We start from the raw sequence: 16321 nt of genomic DNA on the forward strand, positions 1-16321 counted from the left end.
TATATTTTTTTTTATATTTTTGCCTTTTTTTAGTAATTCATTCAGAAGCATCAATAATTTTTTTCAGGTTTAGTTCCCAATGATTAGTAATGCTTCTTTGTATGATAAGTCTCAAAGCAGGGTGCAACACATAATGGATCATTGCAAGTTTTGCATTGGTATCTAGTTCCTTGGTGCACTTTCTGTTCTGTGCAAACCACGCATCTGTGCATTAGCGTACTTTTCTGCAAATGTTTACTCACGGTAACAGTTGGAAAATGTCTCCCTGTGAATTGCAGAGAATTCTCGTCATTGTAGCGCCTTCCCCTGCCAGCTTTTCTCCATTCTGTAGCATATTTTTCTACAATCTCCCTTACGAGAGAAAGGTGAAACTCTGCGAGTGCCATTTTTTGCATGTCACAATGACCACCCACTCGAATTGTAATCTATAATACATTGCAGTTTATTTATTTTTTCACCAGTATTTCTGTCAGTCTTCTCTGTTTCAACCATTTGTGTTGTGTGACTTATGGTCAACATGTACTTCTCTCTCTTATCGAACCACACTTGATAGCAAGGACCTTGTCAGTGGACCTAAACTCAGTTTCTCCTCATTTTAATTTCTTCTGCAGTTTTGGCATGTTGCACCTGTTCTTACAAACAGTGCCACATGCAGCTGTTCCATGGTTGTGAAGCCAAAGAAACAGGTTCGGGCTGGTGTACCAGTTATCAACATATAGAATATGACCCTGTTCCAAATATGGTCCCACAAGAGTTGCCACTATGTCGCCACTGTTTCCCAAATTGTGGAACGCAATCTCTGTTGTTGCCCCTGTATATACAATAAAATCTAATATATATCCACCCTGACAGTCACACAGTACAAATGTCTCTATTCTGAATCTACTTTGCTTGGTTGGAATAAATTTCTTAAAGGATAATCGAACTTTGAACAGCAAGAGACTTTCATCTATACAAAGCCTGTGATGTGGGCAAAATGAATTATGAAATGTCTTATGAACTTTGTCAACAATGTCCTAATTTTAAATAGACTGTCACCTCCAGTACTCGCAGAGTTATTACTAAAGTGCAACATTCTCGGAAGTAGACAAAAATGGTCTTGGGATATAATTTTGCTGAAGACTGGTGTGTTCAAAAGTGTATCTCTGGACCAATAATCACTTAATTTTAACTTCTTAACTTGTGCCATTAGAAGGCAAACAGCAACAAAACAATACATTTCCTCAAATCCAGTGTCTTTCTACTTTGACAGTCAAGAATTCACAGATTCTGTAGTATTTTCTCTGGTGTAAACGTAAAAACGATTTGTTTTGTCTACAATAAATTGCAACAGTTCTTGAGACATAAATATCACAAAAAATGAAAGAATGCTTGGGTCAGTATCTAATTGACATTTGTGTGCTGAACTTGTCATTGAAGTGATGGTTCAATGGCTGGAAATCGGTTTCTTTCCAGTCAAATGTGTCACTCAAGTGCACTCTCTTCTGAACCATTTCACTGTCACTGTCTGATTCCTCGGATTCCTCTAATTCAGAGGAACTGCTGACTGTAATTCTTGCTCTCCCCTCTGATGTAAAAGGCTGAGGACTACAGCTTCAAGATTCTGTTGAAGACTCATCACTGTTAGAAACGTCAGATAATTCACACTCATTGTTGCTCTTAGTGAGCATATCCAGGATTTCTTTATCTGTGCAACCACGGTGACTTGACATTTCTCTTGTAGAAAACAAGAAAACTGATGAAAATACAGGAACCTAAGTCAAATTCTGCAAAGAGCGAACACAGCAACAAAGATATATGCACTCTCGAACTACACAGTCAGACCATTGAACAGCTACCAGAAGAGCGGGGCAGAAAGACAGGCATGCATGTATACATGTTCGTAGTGCTCAGGTAGCTGTGACTCAGTGCGCCTAAATGCGTCCCTAGCAGCGGGGAGGCCAGTGGCGCAGGTCACATAAACACGTCCTTAGCGCTGTAGGGAAGACCCAAGGCCACGCGTGTACACGTCAGGTGCGCAAGGGGAATGGCGAGGCATGATGAGTTGACACTTCCACAGCAGTCAAAGGGTTAATATGAACCTTACATACAACTATCTGTTTGAAAAGAGGCAGTTTTATTGGTAACTGCAACAGTATCTCATAGTATCAGCCCCTTTTTAATAGCCTAAGCACTGGAAATGGCTCAAATCTTAACCATAGCAGACAAGTTAGTATAACCTCCAAATCAACTTCCAATCCAGTTCAGTTCCTACAGATAGGAGTCCTTATGCTACCTTTTTGAAATCTGAACCATGAACCATACTGAATGGTGTAAGGTATAACTTGCTTTTTGGTTATAGGAACATGGCTGATGTTGCTTCGTGCCTTGCGACTTTTTCCAGACATCACTCTTCCTCCTGTTCACCACCTTTGCAATGCTAGATGCTAAATCACTTAATTTTCATCTTACATCCTCCAGTCCCACAAAATAAAGCTTCATTAGAGACCATCTAATCTTGAGAGTTGATCTTTTTTTTCCCCTGTCACTGCTACACTAAAACACCAAGACTGGGTACTCAGCTTCATATTAAGTCAATGCTATTATTACACTGCTGCACACTTCAGTAAGAGGGACTGTGTTAATGAGTAGAAAGTGACAACAGTGCCACCATTCTCACACGTCATTTCCATCGGACTATAGTGGGAAGGAAGGAAGCCATAATGGCATAATGGGTGCCTTTATTGCTGATGTATGCAACCCTTAACATTGGAGTCATACTCACTCAGCTTCTTTTCTCTACATCAGAACAAGTAAGTGGACCCAGATAACAAGCACCAGGAGTCAGTGAACAATTTGGTTGTGCAACACTTAAATCATTTCGAGCACTTCTGTGGCATCATCGATCAATGTGTGTGCGGTTTTGGACTAAGCTGCATCAAATCACTGAAAGTTGTGGTTGACTGGTGAGTTGTCAAGGATCAGGATGGCTCTCTAAGAATGTCTTGCAGAGTGTATAGCATGACACTGCCCACCATCACAGGGGTGAAAGCTATATGGTGCTAATTCAGTTCGCCACATCTGTATAACTATGGAACATTGGAAGCTTATAGGAATGTAATCTTACAAACAAGTGGCGAACCCACACACACACAGAATCCTGAACAAGAAGGAGCAGAAATGCTGACAGACCAAACAGAACATGGATTCATTTTGTGACAAACATAAACTGCAAGTGACCATTTGGTCTGCTGATTGGTGGATGCTGATGGTGTGATTAGAGTATGATGACAATGTTATCTGTGATAAATAAATATATTCAACATGTACTGTTAAATGTAAAATAGTTTTTCAGCTATGTTATTTTAATAATGTTATCCCTTACTTTTTTTTCCTTCTTTCTCCAGGCGTTACTGTCAATGCTGTACTTGACTGTGTCCGACATTGGAGCTCTGATAAACTACGTGGGCTTTGCAACTTGGGTAAATTTATTACAATATTTATATTATAAAATATTTTGAATGTATATTTAGATACTGCTTTCATTTCTGTTAATTTTATCAGCAAACTTAAGTCTGTTTACTCCATTATTATCATTATGAATTTCATTCTCATTGAATACATTACATAAATTTCTGTTTGTGTTTATATATATTATATATAATATTAAAAACAAAGATTCCAAGACTTACCAAGCGGGAAAGCGCCGGCAGACAGGCACATGAACAAAACACACAAACACACACACAGAATTACGAGCTTTCGCAACTGGCAGTTGCTTCGTCAGGAAAGAGGGAAGGAGAGGGAAAAATGAAAGGATGTGGGTTTTCAGGGAGAGGGTAAGGAGTCATTCCAATCCCGGGAGCGGAAAGACTTCCCTTAGGGGAAAAAAAAGGACAGGTGTACACTCGCGCGCGCGCGCACACACACACACACACACACACACACACACACACACACACACACACACACACACACACACACATATCCATCCGCACATACACAGACACAAGCAGACATATTTAAAGGCAAAGAGTAAGGGCCCTTACTCTTTGCCTTTAAATATGTCTGCTTGTGTCTGTGTATGTGCGGATGGATATGCGTGCGTGCGTGAGTGCGTGAGTGCGTGCGTGCGTGCGTGCGTGCATGTGCGAGTGTACACCTGTCCTTTTTTTTCCCCTAACGGAAGTCTTTCCGCTCCCGGGATTGGAATGACTCCTTACCCTCTCTCTTAAAACCCACATCCTTTCATTTTTCCCTCTCCTTCCCTCTTTCCTGACGAAGCAACTGCCAGTTGCGAAAGCTCGTAATTCTGTGTGTGTGTTTGTGTGTTTTGTTCATGTGCCTGTCTGCCGGCGCTTTCCCGCTTGGTAAGTCTTGGAATCTTTGTTTTTAATATATTTTTCCCATGTGGAAGTTTCTTTATTTCACAGATTACATCCATTCAACATGAGGTTCGCTTGACCAACCATTTTGTAATAACCAGTGACCCATAGCATTTCCTTTTTACAATACTCTACACTGACTGAGTGTGTTGTACTTTACAGTGCACTGTAATTTCTTTCCTGTAAACATCCATCAACTTTCTTCTTGTGTTGCCACAATATTTAAATTTAATTTTTTCAATTATTAGTGATGACAATGGTATTGCACATTTACAAGTGAATCTTTAAACAGTTGTCTTCTAATTAGACCTTGATTTCAGTCTCTGATGTAGGGTGAATCTGAACTGCACTGACAAAATTTTGAAGGTTGATCAGGGATATTTCTGAGTATTTTGGTATGAGGGACCTGTTGTCTGTGGTGCTCATTACAGAGTAATGACATTTTGTTTGATTTCTCACGCTGTTGCATTACTCTGTTTTTTGTGTTGCATGTTTTGGTGACTGCTTATTACAGGATTTTCAGTCATCTAGGTATTTTCACAGAGACAAAGGCAAATGGGGTAATGTGCCACTGGAGGCCATGGGTTCCTCATAGTAAAATATTCAGATAATATCTCCAAACAACTGCTGAAATTTTCTTGGTGGAATTTGGGTTCACCCTATATAATGATTTACTGACATTCTGTGAGAACAACCTTAATATGCACTTTACACATCTTTAATTTTTATATGAGGTATAGCCTATAAAATATTATGTTGTAGAGTATATTGAGTATAACAGCTATTCCCCTAGATACAGATCTGGATAGGATCACGTAACAGGACATTGTCAAAACAATTTCAGAGAATGAGATGGCCCCTGTTATCCCACTTCTCTCTATAACTGCTTATATGTTGTTGGAGCCTTTGACATGGAGAGGTTTTCCTCCTCAATATGAAAATGAGAGCAAAATATTTTTGACAATGAAATTCAGTCTATCAAACAATGGAAACTCCAGGTAGGAATATCAACAATGTAGGGAAAGACAGATTGCTACTTACCATAAAGAAGACATGTCAAGTTGCAGACAGGCACAATTAAGACATTCACATAAAGCTTTCGGCCACAACTTTCATCAATTTTTAACACACACACACACACACACACACACACACACGCATACGCATACACAACTCGCACATGCTTGACTGCAGTCTCGAGCATCTGAAGCCACACTGCACCTTCATAATAAGAAAGAACTAACACAGAAAATTAAAAGGAAGAATAGACCGATGGTGAGAACAAATGCATTAGAAATCTTAGTTTGAATAACAGAACATGTTCAGAACTGATTACTGCTTACTGCATGGAGGAGGCTTTGAGTGACTGAAAGACACATTGACAGATTGGAAGAAGACTGTGTGTGTGCTACATCTTATTCTAATGGGCCTTAGTGTGTCCTCTATGTGGTGAGTAGCAGACTAACCATTTCATCTGGTTAGTTATTCAGGGTGTATACGACCCTGGACAACCGGGAGAAACCCGGGAATATTTTCATCCGGGAGAAAACAGGGAAAAACCGGGGAATTTTTCATTGTTTTAGTTTTCAGTTAAGTTTTTGTAACTTTAACTGGTAAGAAACAATACTCTAACAAAGAATATTACTGTATCTCGCTACTGCAGAATAATACTGCAGCAATAAGAAACGAACAAGAGAAAAAGAAACGAAACTAAAATTTAAGTTCCAAAGGAAATTCACCATATACAACAACAAAACACAGTGCTCTTACAAGCGTCTGCCAACAGCAAAATGTGTCAAAGCCTTTAGGAAGACTATGCAGTGTTTCATAACAACAAATTACCTCCGATGGGCGTGACATCACAACTTTACATTAGATTTGTTTGAGCAGTTTCAAGCGAGCTTATCCGAATGTGCAGTTGAGTCTCGTATGAGTAGTAGCTTCTCCTGCTTGTGGCTACAGAAGTGTGGCAGTTAGCTGTATAAGCAGTAGCAGCAAGCAGCCAGATGCTATTCAGAAAAATTTTACTGATGCGCTTAAGCTACCAGATTCATGTATGTGCAACAAACCCGGAACTAGGGGGTGGGGGCAAACTGGGTTATCTGCCCCTGGCGATAGTTTTTGGGGGGGGGGGGGGGGGGTGTAGGTGCGCCAAATTCATTTTTTTTTTAGGAAAAATCTTGTTTCACAAAGCCCCTAGCACCCAGCGCACGTCGGTCTATTGATTTCTCATATGAGTTTCAACGCATCCCTGTTGGTTTTTGAACATTTTTGAACAAATTCTAAGTCAATTTCTGAAAGAATCATAAGTTGATTTTTGAATGCGTGCATAGTGTACGTGATGTCTCTGCCAAGGGAATCCCCATCGACCTAGAAATAACATTTCCTGCTGACAAATGGGGACGGGTCTATACGAACTGAGCTGAATAAAGCCGAACGGATGAATGCCACTCGCTGTTTGTGGTTGACTGGGTTAGCAAATGATCGGCATTGTTATAACCACTAGCGAATTCCATAGATTCAGACTAAGAGAGTGGAAAAAAAAAACGACTAACAGGCAACAAAGATTGTGTATTGTCTCCTCCATATGTCCAAGAAAATGAAATTTTGACAAAGTTTTTGGCCAGACTGCTACACTGCTAAGGGCCAGTTATACAGTCCCTGACTAGCAGCCGCTAATATTCTATTCTGGGAGTAGCATGGAAAACGCGTTGTACGAACACTTAATAACGCCCAACCGGATAACTAAACCAGTGACGAAATTAGCCAGCGAATAAGTTATGACACTGGCAGGTATAGTTACAGAATTAGTGATAAGATTGTTTGTTAGAAAGTGGAAGGAGAAGAAACGGGGATTCACACAAATTAGGGAGAATATGACGATTCGAAATTTATTTAAAAATTTAGTACTACTACTTTTCGATCTCATGCCTCACAAGCTAGAGAGTATGAATGAAAGGTGAAACTATTTCCTAACACAAAAGTTTTTGCTTGTAGTAGACCTAATAGGCATTTGATATTGGTACTTCATGAATTATGTTTCATCGTGTTATAAAAATGACCATTTGTGCCAAAACAGTCTTGTTTATTTGGTGTGTGTCACAACTGCTGCAATATTGGGCAAACCTATTTTGTTTTATATAGCAGTAATAAAATACACGTAATCAGATCGAGAAACCACACCAGTCTTGGGTACAATTTGTATTAATAGCTTTTCTAGTATTAGACAACGACATTTCATTTTTTCATGTAGCAAAACGTTGATGAACTCTGATGAGGCAGTAGATTCTTTCCCAGAAAGGAAAGTATGCCATATAAAGCTGTGGCAAGATTAGAGAGAAAAGAAGCTAGGACTTAACGATTGAAGAAACGTGTATTGTCTTGCTTCTCTCTTGTCTTTACTCGTTTTATGTATCCTATATTTAATTTTATGTCACACAAATCAGCAAGTTATTAGCTAATAGGCAGTAAAGACTGCAAATTTTCTGAAGAGTTCTTGTTATGCCGGTTACAAATAATCCCAGCCAGTATTAATTCCGAGACACTTTTTTAAAGAGGAGCAGGGTGTCAATAAGAGGAGCAGGGTGTCAATAAGAGGAGCAGGGTGTCAATAAGAGGAGCAGGGTGTCAATAAGAGGAGCAGGGTGTCAATAAGAGGAGCAGGGTGTCAATAAGAGGAGCAGGGTGTCAATAAGAGGAGCAGGGTGTCAATAAGAGGAGCAGGGTGTCAATAAGAGGAGCAGGGTGTCAATAAGAGGAGCAGGGTGTCAATAAGAGGAGCAGGGTGTCAATAAGAGGAGCAGGGTGTCAATAAGAGGAGCAGGGTGTCAATAAGAGGAGCAGGGTGTCAATAAGAGGAGCAGGGTGTCAATAAGAGGAGCAGGGTGTCAATAAGAGGAGCAGGGTGTCAATAAGAGGAGCAGGGTGTCAATAAGAGGAGCAGGGTGTCAATAAGAGGAGCAGGGTGTCAATAAGAGGAGCAGGGTGTCAATAAGAGGAGCAGGGTGTCAATAAGAGGAGCAGGGTGTCAATAAGAGGAGCAGGGTGTCAATAAGAGGAGCAGGGTGTCAATAAGAGGAGCAGGGTGTCAATAAGAGGAGCAGGGTGTCAATAAGAGGAGCAGGGTGTCAATAAGAGGAGCAGGGTGTCAATAAGAGGAGCAGGGTGTCAATAAGAGGAGCAGGGTGTCAATAAGAGGAGCAGGGTGTCAATAAGAGGAGCAGGGTGTCAATAAGAGGAGCAGGGTGTCAATAAGAGGAGCAGGGTGTCAATAAGAGGAGCAGGGTGTCAATAAGAGGAGCAGGGTGTCAATAAGAGGAGCAGGGTGTCAATAAGAGGAGCAGGGTGTCAATAAGAGGAGCAGGGTGTCAAACCAGCCGACTGGGAGCAAGACAGGCACCACAGGACATTTTAATTTCCACTGGCGTTTGAATTCCACAGAGCGAAATACAAGAGACGTGCCATGGGAGAATGCTGTGTGGAGAGGCGTGGCACTGCACTTTGCCACACTTAAGACCAAATAACATGCTTTATGTTCCCTCGAATACATATGTTTTATGTATCAGACTCCTCAGAAAAATGTGTGCTACTAAATGAAGATATTTTTGAAAAGTTGATTTTTAAATTTTTGACATCCTACCTGAATGCTCAAGGGAGGTGGGAGTGCCACTATCTAATATTGCCCCGGTTCGGAAATATCCTAGATCCAGACCTGATTTACAGAGCACTCAGAGTTGTAGTGGGAGGTGGTAGTCTCCATGTGACTCGTGTTTACGTTAACGTTAAGTGATTTTGCTGTTCCCTCTTCGTTTATTGCTCTCACTTCAAATCAAAACGAAACGGACTTCTGTGGCCGGGAGCTATCAAGTGAATTAAAATACATTCACATAATTACGGAAGGCTAAAATATATTATTAGTTTCAGATTTTATTTTGTTTCCACCTTTCTGACATCAAGCATTAATTGCCTTGCAGAACAATGAAGTTATTTTTGTTGGTTTGTTAAAGAAATTTGACTTTTACTAATCTTATCTGCTGAGGCAGTTAATTTATTTGAGACTAAGTATTTAATTCCACACTATTGGCTAGAGTCAACTGTTTGCTGCATTTCAAGTTCACTTTTTCATCTTCTAGCACGTACGGCATTATGCCTTAATAAAGAACCAAACATAAGATGATACAGTACAGTTACTCCAGGAAAATTTACATCTGAATCTGGACATATGAATGTGCACTTTAAGCCGAATGATGCATTTTCATATAGTTCAAAAAATTCCCATGCTCTTGGGGTGTCCTCTGTCTTGTTTCTTTTATGACATAATGTAAGATCTTTTAATATTTTACACGTACAAACGTACGGGCTTCCTGCATCATCGTAGCTGTGCAAGCGCTGCGACACCTGTTATTTGGCGCGCTCTGGCAACTGCTGAAACGATTCTGTTTCTACCTACGTCACAAGCACGTCGTCTCCCTTCGTTGCAGAGTTGTGAGGCGCCATATTGGCATTCATTCCAAGCCTGTATTTACAAATGTCGGTTCTGAGCACCAGCAAATTGAGAATCACTGGAAAACCCGTTGTTAACTGAGTGATTCGTTCCAATAAAATGATGAGAAACATCATATTCGTGGCAAAAGAATTATTATAACTTGCGTATTATGAGAGTAGACTATTTGAAGGCAGCGACACACTGAAGATCCACCCAAAACGCATTGTTCTTGGTACATTTGTTATAATTAAATTTCAATTAGCAACATATCTATGAATAAGGATGTTGGTTTAGCGTAATGGGTAGCGTCATCTGTCTCGCGTGTGTATATATGTATATTAATTTAAACCATTACCTTTTCCTATTTGTGTGGTTGCGATACTTTACAGTAATGTTGCTATTGGCTGACTACATCACGTGTCCTATGATCTGAATATCCGCTGTCATCGGCTGGCGAGATCACTTGACATGAGCTACAACCGGCTTACAAATGCGCACAATCTCGATTTCAATCCTTCGGAAAATAACATGCGGTGTTTGCTGGAATACAAAAATATGCAGTGTACATGTTGCTGCACATCAGACGTCTTTCTAAAACGTGTTTTTTCCTTTGAGTTTCATTTTTCAAAGTGCCGGGAAATTCTACACTGGTATATAAAACCGCAATCATTTAAAGGGTTGATAAGTTTTACAGTTTCGAGGAAATGTATACTGTTACTTAACATGGAAAAAATGTATTCTCATCCGGGAGAAAGTGTATTTTTAACCGGGTAATCTATATTTGTAGTCAGTATATCATCTCTCCTGTTATGCTCAAGAAACTCCATATACCTTGCTTCACTGTTTGCTCTGAGCAGCACAGACTGTTTATTTTCTTGTGTTTCAAGAGTCTGAAGCTTGCTGCTTTGGTTCACATGTCTTTCAACATCACTTTGTGTAGATCAAGTAGGGGAATATACTTGTAAAAACTGTACTGACTGTTAAAGATGGGAGTTTTGAATGTACTCACCAGAACTGTAGTATAACCTTTCATGAATATTCATGTTCACAATTTGCAGTTTAATGAATGTACCTTTTGGCATACTTCCAAATATGTTTTCATTTTTAATACTTATGTTTGTATTTGTATAAATGTCAGTAACTTAATCTAATGGCCTTTTACAGTTGAGTATTGGTGTAGCAGTATTGTGCCTCCCATGGTTACGATGGACGCAGCCCAACTTGGCTCGACCGATCAAAGTCAACCTGTTCTTCCCTATTATTTACATCCTGGCCAGCTTATTCATAACCATTGTGCCAATGCTGGCAAGTCCAGTGGAGACAGGTAAATATTTTCAGCTTTAGAAGTTTCTATTGTTACTTGTGCTGACTTATATAATTATATAATTATTTAGAAGTTTACTTCAAAAATTGAAAGTAACCTCCCCCCCCCCCCTCCCCCCCCCTTTTCTGATGTGCACACAAAATTTTCCTCATTCCTAAGATCCCATCAAGAAGGAGAACTCTCAGGGTCATTATAAAGTATCTTTATGCTGCTTAACAGCTTTATTAAATAGGTCCTCCGTATCCCCTATTGACAGCTTAATACTTACATGATTACACTGGTGTTTTCTAAACCTTCATCTGTTAAAAGATAGGTCTGTCAAATGCTGATCTTTTCAGTGGACATTATTACTTTCCATACAGCTAACAGAATTTTCGATCGCCAAGTGTACGTAATCAGATAATTTGTAGAAGTATTGGTTAACGAGGTAAAACTTTTATTTCCTTTTGAATTTGTAGAGATTTTCTGTTGGAGTTTGTATAAGAACTTCATACTAGAATACATAGCTCCATCCTGAATCCTAATCAAGCACTAGTTCATCACCCAACCTCAGACCAAACACACACCTGCAGAATATCCTGATTAAATCCATAAGGAATCGGAACATAATGTTATGTGCAAATTGAGAAACATCAAGAGAAGAATTAAGTAGTGCTCTGTGACTAAGTACCAGCAAATAAGTGACAGTGATTATTAAGTACAGCATTGTAATCATGTTTGCATTGTAATCATGTTTGTGGAAAAGTAACCAAAAGTGTTCAGTAATGTCAAAGCCCACAAACAATAAGATTTGAAGCTACACAGCAAAAAATCCTCCTTGAATCAGACAATCATGGTTGGCTTTGTGCAGGAATCCTGAACCAGTTCATACAATCAGAAATCTTTGCTTTGTCAGTGACCTTTGCTGAAGGTTGTGGTTTGTAACATTGAGAAAAACAAGATATTTTAAAAAAGGCGACTGTCTGATAATTTTAAGTGGCACAAACGATGTGAAGAATGCAACCACAGACTTCAAAATGGCAATGACAAACTTTCTTAAAAAGATAATGCACACTAAATTGATTGTATGCACTATTGTATATAGACATGACATACCAGAATGGAATGACAGAATTGCCCTAATGAGCAGCTACATAATGAGGACTGTCATGCTATAACCATGATACTGTAATGGATGCAAATATCTGAGGAAGACGAAGTGACTACACAAAACATGGGCTCCACTTAGTGTCAAAGGAAAAGAAAATCTTTGCAAAATTTTACGGTATGCATTATTGGCATGCTCCAGTAAATCAGCATTAATATGTCAAGCCTGACCCAGCATCTGCAGAAAGACATCAGACGAGAACTGCCGAGTCTACAACAGCAACACAACCAGAAGTAGATAGAGAATCATCAGCAGGTATATTGCTACTTAGGACAGCATTGGATGCAGCAACAGAATCAAACAAATCAAACAGGACTGCTTCTTCACTGACCCCCCTCCAATGAAGAAGTGGTTTCTGCACAAAAACCTGATGTTGAAGAGGCACCATCAACAGAAGCAACTACTGTGAAAGAAACAAGAAAGGAGAGCATATGTGGAGTTTCATGTAATTACTGCAGCAGCATCACCACCAGCAGCACTGACACCAACAGCTCCATCAACGACTTCAACAGTTGCAGCACCAGTAGAAGTACCAGCAAACAGCAGTGGCACTAGCTGCAATAATATCAGCTCCAGTGACTCCAACAGCAGAGGTACTAGCAACAGCAGTGGGCCAAAAACACAATCCACAGTAAGTGTCCACTTAAGGCCAAGGTGGCCTGCAAGAAACGGGCTTTTCATTTATCCCTCCTCCCCCTCCCCCCTCCACAAAAAAAGATAAAATGTGACAACTTCAGTTAAGGTGGAGTCTCCCAGCAATTCTGAAAATAAATCTAGACCTTCAATTGTAAGTAGTGAATCCATACCAGAATCTTCTCATGGAAATGTATTGTCTAGTATGAAATATATCCTTGCCCCAAAAACCTATTTTCAGAATGTGCTGGGACTTAAGAATAAGCTAAATGAGTTAGAACTTTTAACAAGCATCAACAGTGAATTATCAGATGGCCAAAAACTATATTACTGAACACTTTGAGGTCTCTCAAAATAAAATTGGTCGTGTTATCACAATTCAAACCAGTGCACCAGTTTTCAAGGAAAAACTTCAGAGGTGGAGGAAATTGCATATTTGTAAAAGACAGTATTGCGGCTACTCCACTGGGCATATGCATCTCCTACTGTGTTGAGAAAGACATAGAATTGTCTGGTATTGAAATCAAAGATATTAGTGTTCATGTAATATCAGTTTATAAATCTCTCTCAGGCAGCTTGCTCTCCTTTTACAGAAATTTCACACCAGTATTAGAAAAAGTGATGAAAAGAAAACCATCAAGAGTCATAATCTGTGGTGACTTTAACATCAGTTTCCTCACAGAAGGTGATGATCAATCTGACTTTAATAACTTTATGAACTGTTACAACTTTGATGTGAAGGGCATATTCCCAACTAGGGTAGCTAGTCAAAGTTTAAGCACTCTTGTCCAACTCATTAGCCACATGGATTGTCCTGTTAGATCTATAAATCTGGGATTTTCTGACCATTATGAACTGATTATACATACAGTCTTTCTAGACTCTAAATGTCAACCCAAAATAATTGCAATATGAAGTAGAAGTTTCTGTCAAAACAATGTACTCGGTTTTCTGTCACATATGCAAAGAGAAAACAGGAGACTGTATACCACTCTCAAACAGCAGATGAAAAATTTGGAACTCTTTTAAACATTTTGTGTTACTATTTCAACTATCATTTCTCCTTAAAAACAAAAACCATATGTAACAATAGAGCATCCTTTGACTGGATCACAGCTGGTATCATAACATCAGTGAAGAGGAAGAGCTTTTCTCCCTCAGCCAGACTAGCTTTGGCAAAAGTGAAAAATTTAAGAAATATTTCACTGCATACAAATATATATTTAGAAAAGTGGTGAGTGGTCCTAAAACACTACAAAATGACATCCTTCTAAAGTCTTCATATAATAAAAGCAAAAGCATATGACAATATAGAAATAGGAAAAGTATAAGTAACATTAAACTTAAACTAAATTCAACATTAATTACTGACCAAGAAGCATTAAGCTGCTGCCTCATGTAATAAATGCTTCATTTTCAGATAAAATATTTTCAAGAAAACTTAATACAGCAAAAATCACACCCATGCATAAAAGGGACCTAAAAAAGACCATGACAACTATCATCCAGTTGCAGTGCACTCAGTATTTAGTAAAATATTTGAGTATGCAATGGCTGCCAGAATAAACTCATTTCTAAGAGAAAAAATAACATTCTTTCTTCTGCTCAGTATGGTTTCCAAGAAAATAAAACTACTACTGTTGCAATATGTGAATTCCTTGATTCTACACTACACCTGCTTAACAAGAAATGCCCAGCTATTGAGGTCTTTCTTGATTAATTAGATTAATACTTGTTCCATAGATAATGAATACGACACTTTGTAATGATGTGGAACGTGTCAGATTAACAAAAGATGTCTGTACAAGATATTAAAAGATATTACATTACACAAAATATTGTATGACCCCCTTTTTTCTTTTTTACTCACAGCACACTATTGCAGAAATTGGATTGGTGAGGGGGAAGGGGAACTGCCCATATTTGGATCAGTAGTTATATTAATGACTGAGCACAGTATGTTCATATAAATGAAGTAAATCAGTCAGGTACCCAAAATGTGGTGCATTCCTCTACCCAAGTCATAAAAAATACTGTGCCAAGGGCTCAGTTTTAGGTTCTTTTGTATTTCTTCTTTGTATAAACAACCTCCCATCTATCTTACCCACTAGTGAAAACAAATAATATACTATCCACTAGTAAGCCTTTTTTGTTTTCTGACAATGCAAATGTAGTTATCTCAAATACAGCTGGATATTTCCAGTCAGCAGTAAACAGCAAACATTCATGGCTAGCATCAGACTGACTGCTCCTCAAAACAAAAAAGACAGTATGCCTAACTTTTCACACCATTCAGAACAGAACTCCCCAGCTTCCAACAGTAACATTAAGTGACAGCAATGTTGAATTTGCCAATGAGGCAAAATTTTTAGTGATCCACATGATGGACACGCTCACATGGAAAGACCACACTAATGTGATTAGTTTCTGACTAAGCAAAGTCTGTTTTATACCCCACTCAGTGAAGGATGAGCTAAAAACTAGCACATTAACTTGTAGGTATCATGCTCTTTTCTGAGTCATGGAATCATATTTTGGGGCTATAGTACCATGTAAGTGAAATTATTCACATTGGAGGGGAAAAAAACCCCACAATTAGAACAATCCTGTACAAGCATCAAAGGCAAAACTATGAACCAATCCTCAAAAAATTAAACATATTGCCTCTTCCTAGTCAATACATTTTTGAGCTGCTCTGCTTTATTAAACAAAACATCAGTAGCCTGGACCAGAACATGGATGGTCATCACCATGACACAAGTTTGAAGAGATTGTTGAGGCTAGTTCCCCATTCAACTATACTGTACAGTTATAACCCTGGGTTTAGTGTGGAGTGGCAGTTGGGTGAGTGGACTGCTGTAGCCTGTTGTGGGATTGTGAACCACTGAGGGCTATGGCGGAGACAAAGCCTCTCTGTCATTTCTAGGTCCCCAGTTTCATACAATACAATAAAACAATACAAACTGTACAGTAACTGTTTTGTGTGTGTGTGGGAATCAAACTTCATAACCATCTTCCAGAAGAAATAGCAATTATTCAAGAACCAGCTAAATTAAAAAAAAAAAAAGCACTGTTAGCAAAGCATTGCTTCTACAGTATAAAGTATTGTCTTAAGTTTGATCTATAAATCGAGATGTTGTATACTAAGTGAAATTGTGTTATGCTTCCATATGATCTTTATTATGTTGTACAGTTCTGTGTATTGAATGACTGAATAAGAACATGTGCAACATATCTTGTGTGTGATGTATATGATGTGTAACAATGTTGTATGCATATGTGTTTGTCATCATCTGCTTGATTTTTCCCGTATCATGTTATTCACTGCTGTAGATTGAATGATTGAGTGGATATATAAAAATACAGTA

General features: G+C 38.9%; 1 protein-coding gene across 1 annotated transcript in view; it reads left to right on the forward strand.

Annotated features, from left to right (window-relative positions):
* Positions 1–16321, forward strand: part of LOC126356065 (large neutral amino acids transporter small subunit 1) — a 341790-nt gene that overhangs the window by 299745 nt on the left and 25724 nt on the right. The window contains exons 8-9 of the mRNA XM_050006764.1: positions 3387–3461; positions 11014–11173. Of these exons, the coding sequence (XP_049862721.1) occupies positions 3387–3461; positions 11014–11173 (235 nt within the window). The remainder of the gene's footprint in view (positions 1–3386; positions 3462–11013; positions 11174–16321) is intronic.

Source organism: Schistocerca gregaria, chromosome 3, assembly GCF_023897955.1.
Source record: "Schistocerca gregaria isolate iqSchGreg1 chromosome 3, iqSchGreg1.2, whole genome shotgun sequence".
In the NCBI taxonomy this organism is placed as follows: domain Eukaryota; kingdom Metazoa; phylum Arthropoda; class Insecta; order Orthoptera; family Acrididae; genus Schistocerca; species Schistocerca gregaria.